We start from the raw sequence: 17,077 nt of genomic DNA, 5'->3' as shown, positions 1-17,077 counted from the left end.
GGGCAAGCCTTAATAAATCGCTGTGAGTTATTTCTTGTTCTCTTGATACCTTTTCTGATTAAGTTTCTTGAAAGGCAGGTTTTTAGGGAGCTCCTCCAAGACAGAAGCTTGTCTGACAAAACTGGAACAGAAGTATTATAATTACCACTGTGCTCCTATTATATTTTAAAGTTTTTCCCCCAGAGGAACTGCTCAGAAAGTAGGGCTAGAGGGGAATCTATTAAAGTTATCACAGTAGCAATCAAATTAGCTTTCTATATTGGACACAGCAGCATTCAATACTTGATAGTCCAGAGAAAGTTGCAAGGTCTACTTTGAATCAAGGCTTGGCTCCAGAATCTGTTTTCAGACCCCCATTCAACCCTGTAAGGAAACGATGGCCCTGAACATGCACAGGGGGCATTCATCTCACAGAACTGAACACAGTCCTCACACATTTGAGATTAAGGTTTCCATTTAATAGGATGCGTCATCAAGATAAGTGTTGCCAAGCACAGGAAAATTAACTTTCTATGGAAGACTGCTCCTAAGGAAACATTCTTCCCAATATGTATGACACGATGACTAGCTCATGCCCCGAGAGGCCTATCTCTATTTGTTCTCTTTGTAAACATACTAATCTGCAAGTAGAAATCTAGTTATCTAATCTGAAAATAGGGTGGCCAAATGTATTTTCGCACCTGAAGCAGGAAATCCAAATGGCACCCTCCTCAAAGAAAGAATCCTACCAAAAAAAACAATTGCCATGCCTTAATGACATTGAATGTCTGCTGTCGGAGGAGACTGCCTCCCTCTACCTGAAGCAATTAAACAGAAAAAGAAGGCGGTCTAAATCCAAAATACTAATTACATGCAAATTATGTTAATGAAAAAGCACCTGCTGCAAAAAAAATCATCGTGTAGGGACAATTTAAAGAGAAGCAGCTGAAAGAGGTGGTACTTCATCCTCTCTCTCCCATCTCCCTGCTTCTACTTCTCATACCAAATCACTGTGTAGGGAAGGGATTCAGCTACACACATTTAAGCGGAGAATGAAACCACAGGATGGGAGCGTGCTGTTGCCCTCAGGTCCTGCTTGCAGGTTTCCCATAGGTATTTGGTTGGCCCCTGTGAAACAAGATGCTGGACTAGATGGGCTACTGGCCTGATCCAGCAGACTCTTCTCATATAAGCATGCAATTTGGCTAACACTGCACTTCTATGTGTACTTTATTGGGGGGTTCGCACCACTGAAATCATTAAGACTTGCTTTGACTTAAAAGTAGAATAGGAGCATTTAGCACTTGCTACATTTAAAGGGGCTATACTATATAGATGATACAATATTTCCCAGTTCTGTTTATTAGATTCAGACCTTTTAGAAAACTGCTAACCAGAGCCTAAAAATAAGGTGCCTAAATGTTTTCACTAAGCTGTGATGTTCTATTATACGCCACTGTTAGTGACGTTACATTTCCATTCTCTATCAAAAGGTGGGGAAGGCAAATCTTCATTTTAAACATACACCTAGACCAGTTTGCTAAGTACAGAAGAAAAGTGTCATCCTTGCACTGTTATATGGAAAGTCCATTATCAAAAGAAGGAAAAGAGTTTGAATTTGAAATGAATTATCAAGAAGAAAAGCATAAAAATGCTTTATTAGGAATATCTGATGAATTTGTACACACCAAAACAATTCTATACTGTACATAAAAATGAAGTCAATACACTTTCTGAAAAGCAGTACTGTATTTATACAAAGTCTAACATGTCACATTAAATTTTAAGAAAAATGAGAAACAAAAGCACAATCTGTACCACCAAGTGCTGGGACCTAGAAGCCGCTTAAGTGCAGGGACTCATTTCAAGAGTTTGTTGATCACAGCAAAAGAAGAGTTAAAGCCAACAGATCAGAGGAAAGATAACTGATCATGGTTGCTGGCAAATATATCAGAACAAGGCTGCTTGGATCAACCCTTTTCCTAAAGCAATACAATCATAATCTGAAAAAAAATAGTATCATGATGTTTAAAGATTCAGCAAAATCACATCACTATGCTTATTTTGCTACAATGTCATGGCACTCCATACAGAAAAGATTTTATTTTTTTAAAAAATGCAGACTGAGTTGGTCCAGTACAGAGTAATTCAAAAGCAGGAAACATCTTTAGCCCACTGAAATGGAAAGAAGCATATTTCCTAGCCTGGTTGCATATTGAATACAAAAAGTACATTCTTCAAAGCACAAAACAAGGATTTCTTACAATCCACATTAACAGACTTTTTGGTTTAGCTTGTTTAGTTCACTATTTTAATTCATGCATAAACTGATTAATTATACTGTACCAAAGATCTTAACATAAGTTTAAATGCTGTACATTGAAACTCATGAAATAGGCATTCTTCTTTAAAAAGAAAACCGGGGGAGTTGAGCTTTTGGAATATGTCTTCATCATACGATTTTCTGTTAAATCGGCACCTATGACATGCTACATAACTATGAGAAGCAAATCTTAGGAATGGGTATAAATAATGGGAGTCTATAGTTAAAGAGCAGCATTCCCCTGGCAGGTAATATATGAACATTTAAGTATGTTTACACAAAAAAATGAAAGATGAAATCACTAGAAAAAAGTAAGTACCATGAATCTGTTACTGAAACATTAATAAGCATTGTTTAGTTGTCACCTCCTGAAGTAAACATTCCATCTGAAGCTGAATCTAGGAGCTCCTTAAACAATGAGAGTTCTGTACATCTGAAGTTCTCATATAAACAATAGCTTGATCAATGAATTTGAAGTCAGGGCAGCAGTGTATGCAAAGGGGAATAGGGGAAACATGCATGTTTTGAAAATAAAAGTGACTTGGGGAATCCAAGGCACATGGGAACTCTATATGCACACAATTTAGGTTCAAAACCTTTATGGCTAAAAGAAACTACTGAAAGTAAACTACTTTTAGTTATAGATGCTAACCAATTCATTAAGGACTCAAACTGGGAAAAAGCAGAAAAGGGCAAAGGAAAGACATTCATGGCGAAGCATCCAACAAGTCTATTGTTTAGCATTGGGTTCTATTTAACCTAGACTGAAACTGAATCCATAAATTTCCTTGACAAAAACTTGCTAAGCAAGTGCCTATAAACACAAAGAGGTAACACCAAGCTTTGAACAAACTTCTTGCCCTGCAAATGTGGCAGAATATTTTTTATCCATATTAGAGCTGAAGGGTAGAAGCAGTCTGAAGGGTAGACTACTTCACTGGGAAGCAGCATGAAGCCAGCTAGTTGTAGCTATAAGGTGCTGTAAATTCAAGTGTTGCTTAAAAAGGCACGTCTCCTAAGGATAGCCTTGCTTCTTTTAATTGCATATAGAAACTCTATTTACAAATCCAAGATCTACATTTATAAGCCATTTCAAAGAAATAATCTTCCATAAGCCAGCAATTTTGTTTACAGGAGCTCTCTGGTTACTTCTTTTACAACTTATTTCTATCTACTGCTGATTTCTGCATGCCACTAAGAATGCACTCTACAAATACTTTGATTGATGCTGGTTTCTTCTTCCCAAAACTACTAACAGGATAGCATACAATCTACACTGAACATGAGTTCAGTTTATTTACGAATATGGTCAGACATAATAAGATCTGACAGTTACTAAGTTGTAAGGCTCCTCTAAGGATTCAGGGAATTCACTGGGTTAATGGGGCGGGGGCGGAGGAGAAAGAAACACATAGCAGCAATTACCAAATGATACAATACATGCAACTAAATCAATACAGCTAACACAATAGACAACTATGCTTCAATCAAAAATAGAAACACTTTGAAGTGTTTGCCATTCCAACTGCCTGAAAGATTCAAAACTATATAAGTATAGCAGACCACACACATCTAAGGCATATAAGTACAAACATCTTGCCATCACACATAGCTAAGGATACTATCATAGCTCACCAAAATAACTGAAAGGAACTAAGTCCAGAAAGATTTGGAGCGTATCAGCAACACATGAAACTGTGACGAACACTAATGGTTTCCGGCCAAATTCATGTGTAAAAGCACTTACTTCATTTTTTATCATGCCAAAAGCTGTAATAATTTCATTCAAACCAGAAAAATGCAAAGGAGTCATTTAGAAGCTGCCCAGCGTGTCAGGAAGCAAGTTATTTTTAGACATCACAAAATTTGGCTAAAGTAGTTCTACAACTGTTAAGAGCCCAGGTTTTTGGGGGGAGGGGTGAAGGGAGGTGTCTCTTGACTATTGAAGAATTCAGCTTAATTCTTCAAAAGCTATATTTTATTGGTTTTTCAACAACATACATACAGAATTTTTTCCAACCAATGCTGTCAGCCCTGGTTTATAAACAGAAAACTGCTTTCAGAATGACCACTAGTCATAGTGTAACTGCACACAACCTACGCCTATATGAAACAGTACATTGCTTCAAAATGCAGCCTGCAGTTTATGCCTAAGTGCAAAAACTGTTACTACACACAGTCCTATATTAGGCCCTAACTATTAAACACTGTATGTAATCAAGCCAAACCTTAGGCAAGAGATCAGTGAGACTAAATCAAATGCACATACAAAAAAGGCCATGACCAATTTGCATTTAATCCTTTGGATTGTAACTGGGCAGTGGCAGAAAAATGTGACATCTAAGGTGGTTTATGGCTAACAGACATTAGCTCTTTGTCTTCTCTCCATCAGTTTCACTTTGACTCCTTAAAGAAAACATGTTGGACAGATAGCATTCTCTCACTGTGTAGAAGAATTCTATACAGGATGGTTTGGCAGTTCTGCAACACTTTATCACAAATCATGGGGGAAAGATGGCTGTGACCAAAACTAACACAAATGGCATGATTGCTGTCATTGCCCGACTGCGACAACACAAGACAGCTGCAGCATAGCTCAGTCCAACATTTACTTGGCCTGTAAGTGATGAGCAAATAAACTTTTGGTCTTGTGTCATCTATGGGAGATTGGTCGACGTAAAGTGCAAGAGAGAAAGCAATGTCCAGCACAAGACCTCTGTTATTTAATATTCCCATTCATCTGTTTTCATGTCTAAGTAGTAAAGAATATTCTGCGCAAGCTTCACTGCCTGCTTCCTGGCTGCTTTTGAGTGCTCATCCCCTTGCGGGTCTATAGCATCAAGTGCTAGAAGTTGTTTGGTGAGGAGCTCCTCTAGTCTCATGTAGTTCTTATCAGTTCGGTTTCCATCGAAAGACAGCACCTCTTGCTGAATTTGGGACACATTTCCAAGAATATTCCAAACAGCTTTATGTGATGCGGGTTCTGCTTCTGTTTGCTCTGCAAACATTTGTCGCTTGACAAGTGCTTCCTTTAAGTCAATATATGTTATGAGGGTTTGTACTTCTATCACTGCTCTCCTCCTGGCTTCTCGGATACAAGGATTTTTGCCTGGACTCACTTCATCCAACTGTGCAATTAACCCTTGCAGTTCTGCTTTTGACTTCAGGTATAAATCTGAAGCTCTCTCTACTTTTAAAAGAGAAGCATGAATCTCTTTCATCTTTTTGCGGATTTCCTCAATTTTTATAATGCACCTGTTTTGTGCCAAGTCATAAGCAGAAGTGGCATCAGCTTCTTCTTCAAGATCCAGGTATTTCTGCAATTTATTGATCTCCTCCACAACTTCTTTACGGTAGTTCCTTATTTCTGGACGGCCACATACATCTAAGGCATCCAGATCAGCAATCAGGCCAGTGAGCACGCAAGATAAATGTCTACAGGTCTCATTGTTATTTACTCCCATTAAAACAGCAATAAGGGTCCCTTTCGCTTTGTTCACATCAACCATGACAGAATTAATCTTAGAGACAGAAGGATGTGCATCACTGGACAATGGCAGTGAAGGCTGCTGCTTTGTACAACTGTCTATAATTTCTTGAACAGCACACACTTTGGTCAGAGTGCGATACCTGGCTTTCCGTAGAAAGAGTTTCCCTCCAGTTTTCACCTGAGTGAGCCTAAAGATGATATCTTGAATACCTTCTTCAAATTCCTCAGTTACACAATTGCCTCCTTTGTAAAAAGCTGTGATTTCTTGTTCCACCAATGATTGTGCTTCATTAAACAGGGATTCAATCTCCAACCTTCGGGGGTGGTTTGCATTCTGCTCCAGTTCCTTAAGCAGTCTTTCAGTTTCCTGGGCAGCCCTCTTCCTGGCTTGCTGAACATCACCTCTGCCTTCAGCATCCACAGAATCGATTTCAAAAAGTTGTTTAGTCAAAACTCTCTCTAGTTTCTTGTAAGCTCTGTCACTAGACAGACCACTGAAGGATATTACTTGTGACTCAAACTCTTTGACTTCTTTCTGTATTTCTTGTAGCCTCTTAATGGAAGGATGTTGGTTACCCATATCCATACTTTTTCTTCATCCAGTTCCAACAGAGCTAGAAATAACACAAAGATACAATCAAATATAACTGATGCTTGAAATACATGTCTGCTTGTTAGTCAATATTTTGAAAATTCAACTTTTCTGCTCTAATTCTACAAAGACCTAACATTTCACTTTTTACCAACATCTAGTCTTGGAAATACCTGTCCACAAACAAAAGAGGACTTACCCTATGTATGTCCCATTGAGTTTCATGAAATGACAGTTTAAAAAGCATGACATCTCTGGATCTTTTCAAAAAAAATATTTTAAAAAGGTATCTCCTAGAATTTTGTTTACTGTCACACACTAACGGCTTGATCCTATGCATTTTAACTAAAGCAGTAAACAGTATGTTTCATGAGCCTCTCCTGCCCCCCCCCATCATATGCACACCAAGAAGAGGGTTTTCTTTCCTTTGTCATTAGACATCACAGGCGAGGCAGAACAAAGTAGCTGATGCACTGAGGAAGAAAATTAAAGATGATAGGGCCATCTGCTTCCCAAACATTACTCTTCTGGTGCCAGAAAAAGGCAGCAGCTAAACAAGGAAAAGAAGATACCGCTCATCTTCACTTGCCCTGGTCAGACTAGTAATGAGATACATTATAATATAGCCAGTACAGTCAGTACTACACTCGCACTTTCCTCTCTCCAACGCCCCCAGCAATAAGGCAGCTGTGCCCTCTCAACATTTCAAACCACAGCAAGCAGACCTTTGGCCAGGCAACATCTGAATACCTCCTTGGGATCTTCCCAATTCCCTCCCTGCCTATATGGCCTTGTCTCCAGTTCATCTGCCTCTTGCTGCCGCCGCCCTCCCACCCGGGAGCTCCCCCTCCCTGCCCCACCCACCACCCCATATACACACGAAGCCAGCGGCGCCCGCCCCGTTCTCACCCCAGCGAGAAGCCCCTTGGGGGAAGCGAGTCCCCGTGCACAGAGCTTGATCCCCCGCCCCCTATATCAACCCTACATTCCTGCAGGAAGGAAGCCGGGAATCAGCCCCGAGCTCGGGCCGCTTCCCCCCAGGCGGAGCTCGCGGGCAGCCTCCCCTCGCCGCCCTCGGTCCCCAGTGACTTCACAATGCCGGACACTCTAATTCCGCCTGGGGCAGCCGAGTCGCTTCTCCGGGAGCGGCTCAAAGCCGGAGGGTGGCGCCAGGAAAACGGGAAGCAGCTTCAGCAGCCAGAAGGAGCTCGATGGAGGAAGGGGGGGTGGGGAGAAAGGAAAGGAAATTCCCCTCGCCGCGTTTTGCCAGGCCTAGGCCGGCATCTCCCTCTCCCAGCAACTTTAAAATCCTTAAGATCCCTTTCCCGCCCCACAGGGGGATTCCCTCTCCCCTACAGGGTGTAGCCACTCACCCAGCCCTACTATGCCTTGCCCCCGCTACAGAGACGCCACCCAGCTGCTCCCCACTTCCCCTCCCCGCCACGCAATCCTACAACCGGTGTCCAAATGCGCCCGCGCGTGCCATGATGCCCACGCCGCGGTTTCCAATCCGCGCAACGTGGCCCAGGCAGCTCTGCACCCCCCCCCAAAACAACCACTACCACCACCGCTCCTCTGCCCATCCCCGCAAGTAGGTAGGGTCGGCCTCTTCCCACCCACCCCAAAGCGTTCGTCCCCTCGGATCAAACCATTGCGCCTACCGACCAACCTCTCCTGCGTATAATCCGCTTTTGGCAAGAGGGTGAAATTACCGGGTGAGCAAAAGAGGCGCGTCACGGCCGCTCTGCGTCCCGAGACCCTCCCCTACCCAAGTCGGGCCCTTCCCAAGTTGCCCCAATAGGACCAGGCCTGAAACTTTTCACTTTTGTTTTTAAACCAGGCAATATGAGATCTACAACCCTGCGCAGCAGCGTCTACGTCTGGAAGGAAGCCAGTGTGCGAATGCGAGAGGTAAGGATTACTAGCCTCCTCGCCAACTGGAGCAACTTGTTACTATGCACTTTGGTGTTTTTATATTGCAAACCGCCCTGTGGTATAGAAGTTTAATAAATAACAACTTCCAGTAGACACGGGTTGTTGTGAGCATGAAGGTGGGACGAGCCCTGCCTCTCTTTCTTATCAGGTGGAAGCCCTTCTCCTGCCACCCTGGCTGCAATATCTCCCACTCACTTACCACTCACACGTAGCCGTTTTAAAGCCCGCACTTACTCGCCTCCCTATTCCAGCCCCCACTAGCATGGCTTCCCGTCTTCTGGTGAATTATCTCTCCCTCAACACGCAAGCGGAGCAAGGGCCTACCAGCCGCCGCGCTGCAACACCGAGCGCCTCGCACCGGGTTCCCACGACCACTTGTCACGAGTCTCTCTGAACCCGAAACCAAGGGCGTGAGGTTGTTGGGGGAGGGGCCTCCATTTTTATTTTAGCTTCGCCTTGTTCTGCCTTCCTCAGGGGGTACTCATAATAAACAACAACAGGCCTTTTAGCCCCTCGCCCACCCGGCCCCTCACCTTTCTGGTCAGCGCATCGCCTCTCCTTCAGGGGCACCGGGGAGGCGCAGCGAAGCGACTCCGGCCTCGCTCCCTCCGCGCCAGCCGTGCCACGCCGGCCATCCCACAGCTACCAGGCTACTTTCAGCCCCGCCGTCTCCGGACTCCGCCGGCCAACCCACCGTCGCCTCACACCCTCCTCCTCCTTTCCCTCAGCTTAGCCTGCCTTAACCTGAGGCGGGGACTAACCTGAGCCTCTCTTGGCGCGTGCGCGCATGCGCCCTCGTCCTTTTTTCCTCTCTCCGCCTTCCCCGCCCTACGGCTATTTGTTGAGGCTGGAGAGGGATCGCGACGTTCGGTGTTCGCGACGCCCTGCCGTAAAGCGGAAAGGCAGAAGTCGACCGTTGCCTGTTATCGAGAGTTGGAGCCGGTTATCCGCTCGGCGACCGGGTGGAAGGGGTCGATGTGCGCATGCGTCGGTCGTGCGCCGAAAGATGGCGGCGTCTGTGAAGAGCCGAGTTTCCCTCAGCCGCTCGGTGGCGGCGGCTTCACGCGCATCTTTCGTCCGTTTTTCCTCCTCGTCCCCCGGGGGTTCCCCTCGCGGCGGAGGGCCTGAGGCCGGGGGTGTATCTCCGCCCCACGAAAGCCGGGTAATGGGGGTTGTGGGGGAGATTGGAGGCGAGGGAAAGTATGGCGGGGGTTTCCCCTCACAGACACCAGCATGGCTGTCAACTTTCCCCTTTTTTTAAAGGAAATTCCCTTATTCCGAATAGGATTCTTCGCAAGAAAAAGGAAAAGTTGACAGCTATGCGACCAAAGTCGGTGGTGCGTCCTAAGCACATTTACTCGGGAGTAAGCCCTGTTCAGCACAGCGAGCCGTACTTCCGAGGAAACTTTGAGGTTATTGCTGCTTGTATTTGTTTTAAACTCAGGCCTCTGCTTTCCAACCTAATGCTTATTTTTTCCGTTTCATTTCTTCTTCTTCTATTACTATTTATTATATTTATTCATACCCACTGTTTCACCTGAAGGGGACTCAAACTGGCTATTTATATCCCACTATTCAAGGAGGTCCGAACCTACGTGTCTTTTCTTACTCATTACAGACTATATTCTGCTTATGCCAACAGTAAGTTCAAGGCAGCCTGCTTGGTTCTCTTCTCTCCCTGCGCCCCCCCCCATGGTATCCTCACAACATCCCTGTGAGGTAGGTGAGGCTGCAGGGGAAGTAACTGGCTCAAGCTCACCTGGTGAGCTTTGTGGCCAGAGCAGGAATTTGAACCTGGATCTTGCCCCTCCCCATCCCTGTTTAAGACCAGCAAACCACACCACCATACTGGTTCATTTCCATCCCCATTTTGTCTTCATAACAACTGTGAAGCAGGTCAGGCTGAGGGATGGGGATGTGGGAAGTTGCTTTGAACCATTGGGTCATCACTTCAGAGTTTCAAGCAGGAGTCTTCCATGGCCTTACCTGCAGTTGCTAGACATTAAACGTGGGACTTTTTGCATGCATTGTGAGTTGTTCAAGACACCTGGAGGGTTTAAGGTTAGGAAAAGCTGGTGTAGTGGGTGACCCAAGATTATGAAGATAAAATGGGGAATGATTTCACAGACCCCACAAGGGTCATCTAGTTCAACCCCCTGCCATGCAGGAATCTTTTTACCCTGTGTGGGGTTCGAACACACAACCGGAGTCTCATGCTCTACATGTTTCCTTGAGCTACCGCTTCCAGTGTTTCTCAAACATAGGTGCCCAGCTGTTGCTGAACTACAACTCAGTTATAGTTCAACAACAGCTAGGAACTCAAGTTTGAGAAACACTGCTAGATGCTCCTTGAACTATTTCCCCAGGCAACCCACTCTTCCACTTTATTATTAACATTCTGTCACCATTTCCTTCGAAAATCACTTAGGATGTTTGTGAGCATTCCATGACATCACAGGAGCAGCTCAGCCAACGCCATCAATGGCTTTCAGATGATGGGTGATAAGCACTTTTTGGTCTTATTTATATGAGACAAAATAAGCACAAATAACTGTTAGCTAATCCAGTGCTGAAGGGACGCGGGTGGCGCTGTGGGTAAAAGCCTCCGCGCCTAGGGCTTGCCGATTGAAAGGTCGGCGGTTCGAATCCCCGCGGCGGGGTGCGCTCCCACTGCTCGGTCCCAGCGCCTGCCAACCTAGCAGTTCGAAAGCACCCCCGGGTGCAAGTAGATAAATAGGGACCGCTTACTGGCGGGAAGGTAAACAGCGTTTCCGTGTGCTGCGCTGGCTCGCCAGATGCAGCTTTGTCACGCTGGCCACGTGACCCGGAAGTGTCTCCGGACAGCGCTGGCCCCTGGCCTCTTAAGTGAGATGGGCGCACAACCCTAGAGTCTGTCAAGACTGGCCCGTACGGGCAGGGGTACCTTTACCTTAATCCAGTGCTGCTTGTGCACTTAGTGTTTTCCAGTTTTAGTTTGTCACACTTCTAAATAGTCCTTCATTCAAATGAATCCCTGGACAGTTCACAAACAAATCAGTAAAATACAGATAAAAATGCATACTAACAATGAAACATTGAAGGAATGGGTTTCCCAAACCCAAAACTGACTGTGCAGGCAGTTTGAAACTGCACCAAAATCTCTATTTTTCCTTAGCTAAAATCCATTAACTTGAGCTCTGAGTCAATGTATAAACAAAAACCCAGCTGTGCTCAGAGCCCTCTTCTTTATCAGTTTGTGATGGCAGGGATGACCCTGACTGCACCAGTAGAACAGAGAAGACACGTCCGTGCCTTATCTTATGTGCTGACCACAAAAGACGCACAGACCTAAGTCTGGGAACAACGCCAGAGCATGTTCTTGGAGATGATGACCTCTTCCTCCAAGATAGGAAGAGGAAGAGGAAGATCCTTTTATGGTCAGAAGTACGGGAAGGAATTCCCTTTTATGGTTAAGAATACCAAAGCAAGAACATATGTGATGTCAACCTGCGTACATAGGCTGACGTGGTTGGATTCCTGGGGAAGGAGGGAGAGGGTGCCTGGAGGGTATATATACTGCATGAAACTTCTCATTTCTTTGGACTTGCTATGGACTGACGAAGCAAGTGCCTTCTGCTATCCGGAGAGCAGTATAAACTCTTTCTTTGAACCAACCTCGGTCTGATTTCATAGAATCATAGAGTTGGAATAGACCACAAGGGCCATCGAGTCCAACCCCCTGCCAAGCAGGAAACTTCCTTCCTCCTGTCCTGGAGCAACGCAGACCCAATTGTTGAACTCCAATAAGGCTACAACATAAGGACAAAAATTAGCATCAAATACAGATACAATTTATCAACAGACATAATATTCCCCAAATTCCAAAACCTTGGCCTGTCTAATTGGCACGACTTAAAGTTTGGATGAATAAGTGCATTTCAGTTTGGCACCAGAAGCCTGTCAATTTACAAGTTGACTGCACCTGTAGGTGGGGAGGATTCTGTAGTCAGGACACCACTACAGAGATGGCTACATCCCCAAGGACAGGACAGCCAGAAGGGCTTATCTTAGGGCCTGGGTTAGCAAGACCCTGCCCCCAGCATCCTCAACACATCACACCCTCATTTCCCTACTTTCCGTGTGTTGTACAGGGTAGGTCTGCAGAGGACTTCTGCTTGAAATTGCTTGAACATAAGTAGAACTTAAATAAATGTATGTTGTGTTGTGTTCAAGCAAATGTATGTAAAAAAACCCAACAGACACACACACACCGCACAGCTGGGAGTGATGTGCTCTGGGTTGCTGTGGGCAGAGCATGTGTGAGCAGCAGCACTCCCCCCTCCTGTCTCTGCTTTTAAAAATAATTTATAAAGGCAGGTGCCTGAACGCTACTACTGTGATTCTTTTAACATATTTACATATGATGGTATCTCAAAGTCTGTTTGGGATGGGAACTATCAACACATATGAGCTGTATTCCAAAATGATAACGAACTGGCAGGCTATGCTGATTTGAATACTGTAGTTGCATACTGTTACTTATCGTCTTTCCTTTTTTTTAGAAATATGGCAGATTGTAGGTTTTAGTAGGTAGACACAGTGGATATTATACAGTATTCTTGCAGGATGATCCTAGCTGTCAGGACTGGTCGTTGTCCTCTTCAGATCACCACACAAACGCTTCTTGTTCTTTTATAACTTTTTATTGCGTACTAACAAAACAATCTTATAAACGGTTCTTAAATATTATTCCTCAGAGTCACTTATTTCAGATACCTTCTGAGCTCTGCTTCTCCATGACCAGTCACTCTCAAAATGTCGAACGCGCCCTTCTTTCTAACCTGGCTAGAGCTGGCTTGTATCTCCCCTCCTCCAAATCTGAGCTAGAACTTAACCCTTGCCTTTCCTGTGAACAGCCGGTTCCTCCCTGTTGTTCTCTTCTATTAGATTCACTGCTCTCCTTTCCCCCTTGGGGAATGCTTTCTCCCTCTGAGAAACTGGAAACTTCTAACTCTTCCCTGACACTAGCCAAGTTTACTTGGAAGTAAGGCCTATTCATTTAAAATGGATTTACTACCAAGTGAGATACTGAAAACATAGGCTTAATATTGGTTTATGTTCTTCAGTTACTATGCATATGCCGTTTATTAGAATCTTGTATTCGGCAAATGCAGAAATTGGTGCTGGGTGCAGATCATCATTGTGCATACCTCTCCTTTAATTTGTTAATTTTAAACACATTTTTAGTCCTTTTGGCTATAAAGATAGGCTAGTAAATACATGGTTATGGGCCACATTAATTATCTTTGATATCATAGTTAGATTTTTCTCCCAATGTGAACTGGAACAAATGTGATCTGGAGACCTGTTAATGCTCACTTCTTAACTTTTAGTGTCTTGGGTACCTTAGGTTTTCAGATAAAATTGAAAAAGTTTGTGGTGCCTTTGTATGGGGGGAAAAACATACTATTTTAAAAAACCTCTCTTTTTTTAAGGCTGCAAGTTTTTGCCCTCCTTCACACTCTTGCCACGATTGGATTGGTCCTCCTGATCGATGTTCAAACCTCCGACCAGTAATATTTTATATATCCAAACACGAATCCCCACTGGAACGAAGGCTTAGAGAGCTTAGACAGGAAACTCAGGTTTGGAATCAGCAGTTCTGGGCAGACCAGAATATATCATTTAGAAAGGTAAGCATGCAGAGGAAGTGTAAAACCACTTGGTGGTGCTGGGAGTCCTTAAAAGTTTGTAGGGAGAATTGCTGAGAGGCATCCATCATATTTTTTTGCTGTTTCCTTATTGTATGAGGCCTGATCTTTGCACCCCATAGTTATTAAGAATAAAATAGAACCAGAAGAATGATTTTTAATACATAAATGCCCCAAATAATATATTTTATGATGTCACTCTGGTAAGAATCACTGCCTGCAGGAATGAATTCAGTCTCTCCTGTTACAGATGGAAAGGACAGAGAACTGAATGTACTGCTGTATGACCCTTTCCCAAGCCTGCAGGTCAAACCAAATAGATAACTAGGCCAGTAAGAAGTTACCCCAGTAATTTTCCTGCATTACAGATTGCTGAGATTGTCTAGTCAGCTAGTTAATATATTTGATGGAGTGTGATCAGGGATTATTAAAAGTCCTACACTTGGTAGCAGTTATGGCTGAGGTGAAATAAGCAAACTAAGATGCCAAAAACCTTATATTCTAAAACTTCCTGATACTGTTTCAGGAAAAAGAAGAATTTGTCTGTTCCAAATTGAAATCCAAAGGTCTACAACTGAGAGATGAAAAAGGTTAGATTGTTGTTTCTACATTTCACGGCACTTTCTTATGGGGGAGGATTCTGATTTACATTTTAGAAAATGTTCTAATCTAGCATAAATAATAATTATTTCTTAAGGAAACTTTGTCTTTTTGTATAAGGGTGTTACTCCTTGGCACTTAATTTACAAAACAGAGAGAGAACTCAGAGAAGAGTGTAATGAGAATCTTATAGTTTATGGCAGAAGCCTAGAGAGGTTACACCTGAATTCCAGGTTATGCTATGAATCTGCAGCTTCTCAGTTTCTAAGAAGGAAAAAAAAATATTGCCTTTAGTACTGCACTCTCAAAAATCCCATAAAGAAAGTCACTATTATTTATTGATTATATATAGGAAAGTAAGCTAAGAGTTTGTGATTTATGGAAGACAAATGAAGACATTCATAGGAAAACTTACAACTACAGTCTGAGTGTTTGAAAATTCAAGTTCAGTTTTTCAAGGGATTTATGTTTAAATGTTTGTACTGGTATGATGATTAAAACATTCTGACTTAGGTATTGTGGGTTTTTTTCCTTTCAGGCCAGAAAATAACATTGTCTGCAGAAGAAATGGCTGAATTTTACAAAGCCTTTTTAAGCAAAAACTTTAAAAAACATTTCTATTATAACAGGTGAGAATATGATTCCTGGAACAATTGTGTCTCTATATTTGTGTAGGCAGTTCTATCTTTCTTGTTCATGTCTGCCTTTAAAACCACTTATTTTAGCAAAACCTTTTCTGAACCACACAGATCTTGTTTCTTTGCTGCCACCTGATTCCCCATTTTGCTTTTCCATTAAGAGTCAGAATCTTTGCTTTACCATAATTAATTATTTATGCTTTTCCTACTGTTATGCTAGGCACCATACAGCAATTTATAGTGCATAATCCTCTCTACAAATTCACAATTTAATAAAACAAATATGCATACAAAGAAAGGAATCTGGGAAGGAGGGAAATAACATTGATTGTTAATCAGGTAACCAAGCAACTTTCTAAGGCATATTAACACAATATTAGTCTGCAGACTTATACTCACTTCCCTGGGAGCAAGTGCCATTGAACTTAATGGTACTTACTACTGAGTAGATGTGCATAGATTCACTTCATTATAAATGTTTATTCCGTCATTAAAAAGATATTCATCTGTCCTGGTGTTTACTTAGGTCAATGGTTTTGATATACTGGGACAAGTCTTTTTTGGTTTAGTTTTTACACATAAGTGTACAATAATCCTTTAAACAGAAATAACTGGGATGTCCCTTAAGCTAATTCTTTCCTCACTGCATTGGTATCACATTATTATAGCTTATGTAACTACAGATATAATTAGTCATCAAGTTTCTTTAAAAGCCTATCTGCAATATGTAGATACTTGCCTGGAGCCATGCATTATCACACATGGATTTTGAAGTAGGGCATCTGAATAAGCACTTTAAAAACTTAAAGTAATTTTGCTTTAATTGGTAAGGAAAGAAAAAGCACCGATTAAGTCAACTCAAAATCTTACATCTTTTACTGTCAGTAATAATTTCAAGATGGCTAATTGTGTTTTATGTTGCTTTGTTTCCTTGGTTCTGAAATTTAGAGATTGGTATAAACGAAATTTTACCATCACATTTCTCATGGGACAAGTGGCGTTTGAGAAAGCTTGCAAGAGATTTGGATTGAAAAAGAGTGAAGCTGAAAGCTAGTAGGTCACAGTGCTGCATATATTTGATGAAAGGCCTAATTATTACTGGAATCAACCATGGCTGTTTCTTAAAATCAGATATTTGAAGCTACATGAATGCAAGTTGAACAGCACTTCCCATTCTACTTCAACGAAGCCAACTACCATTGTTTATGCTACAGAACCGTAGTTAAAAGCTTCCTTGGTGAGAGATGAACTGCACCAATAAAAGGAATCTTTCTTCCTGATTTGAAAAATATGTTTGTATGCTCCATTATTTCATTGCCATCTTGATCTACAAGCTGGCACTTACCTTCCAGAGCAACTATTTTGTAGTAAGAAAAAGGAAAGCATGTGAGCTACACTTCAGGTAAACTTGGGCGGGATGGGGGGATTAAATTATACAGTCAAACCTCGGTTGTCAAACGTAATCCATTCTGGAAGCCTGTTCAGCTTCCGAAATGTTCAACAACTGAGGCGCAGCTTCTGATTGGTTGCAGGAGCTTGCAGCACTCAAGCGGAAGCCGCCTTGAGCATTCGGCTTCCGAAAAACGGAGCATTTACTTCCGGGTTTTCGGCATTCGGGAGCCAAAACGTTCCAAAACGGAGGAGTTTGGGATCCGAGGTTTGACTATACATAGTATGACAAAAGTACATGATTACAACAAGTGCAAAAAATACTTAAATTCATTTAGCTCTATAGTGTTTTCTAAAAGTATATTTGTAGGCACTTTTTCAAATTACTTCTTTATAATAAAGCAACTGTAATAGTCTTCTTAACACTCCTGGGAATTAGAT

The 17,077-nt window shown here is 42.8% G+C and overlaps 2 protein-coding genes across 8 annotated transcripts; one reads left to right on the top strand and one right to left on the bottom strand.

Moving 5' to 3' along the window:
- Positions 1–1,618: 1,618 nt before the first annotated feature.
- On the bottom strand, positions 1,619–9,103 carry BAG5 (BAG cochaperone 5). Of its 6 annotated transcripts, none has more exons than XM_053365039.1 (2): positions 9,081–9,103; positions 1,619–6,406 (listed from the first exon to the last, which is right to left on the bottom strand). In XM_053365039.1, the coding sequence occupies exon 2, from the start codon at positions 6,376–6,378 to the stop codon at positions 5,026–5,028; it is 1,353 nt and encodes a 450-aa protein (XP_053221014.1). In that variant the 5' UTR covers positions 6,379–6,406; positions 9,081–9,103; the 3' UTR covers positions 1,619–5,025. The 6 variants fall into 6 exon arrangements, with proteins under 6 accessions (XP_053221014.1, XP_053220754.1, XP_053221098.1 ...); XM_053364779.1 differs by lacking the exon at positions 9,081–9,103 and adding an exon at positions 8,853–9,043; XM_053365123.1 differs by lacking the exon at positions 9,081–9,103 and adding an exon at positions 8,644–8,667.
- On the top strand, positions 7,519–16,536 carry LOC128402026 (cytochrome c oxidase assembly factor 8). Of its 2 annotated transcripts, XM_053365891.1 has the most exons (6): positions 7,519–8,099; positions 8,225–8,295; positions 13,794–13,991; positions 14,536–14,599; positions 15,148–15,238; positions 16,196–16,536. In XM_053365891.1, the coding sequence occupies exons 2-6, from the start codon at positions 8,230–8,232 to the stop codon at positions 16,299–16,301; spliced, it is 525 nt and encodes a 174-aa protein (XP_053221866.1). In that variant the 5' UTR covers positions 7,519–8,099; positions 8,225–8,229; the 3' UTR covers positions 16,302–16,536. The 2 variants fall into 2 exon arrangements, with proteins under 2 accessions (XP_053221866.1, XP_053221778.1); XM_053365803.1 differs by lacking the exons at positions 7,519–8,099; positions 8,225–8,295 and adding an exon at positions 9,092–9,481.
- The last annotated feature ends 541 nt before the right edge of the window (positions 16,537–17,077 follow it).

Source organism: Podarcis raffonei, chromosome 1, assembly GCF_027172205.1.
Source record: "Podarcis raffonei isolate rPodRaf1 chromosome 1, rPodRaf1.pri, whole genome shotgun sequence".
Classification (NCBI taxonomy): domain Eukaryota; kingdom Metazoa; phylum Chordata; class Lepidosauria; order Squamata; family Lacertidae; genus Podarcis; species Podarcis raffonei.
This window is presented reverse-complemented; position numbering and strand designations above follow the sequence as displayed.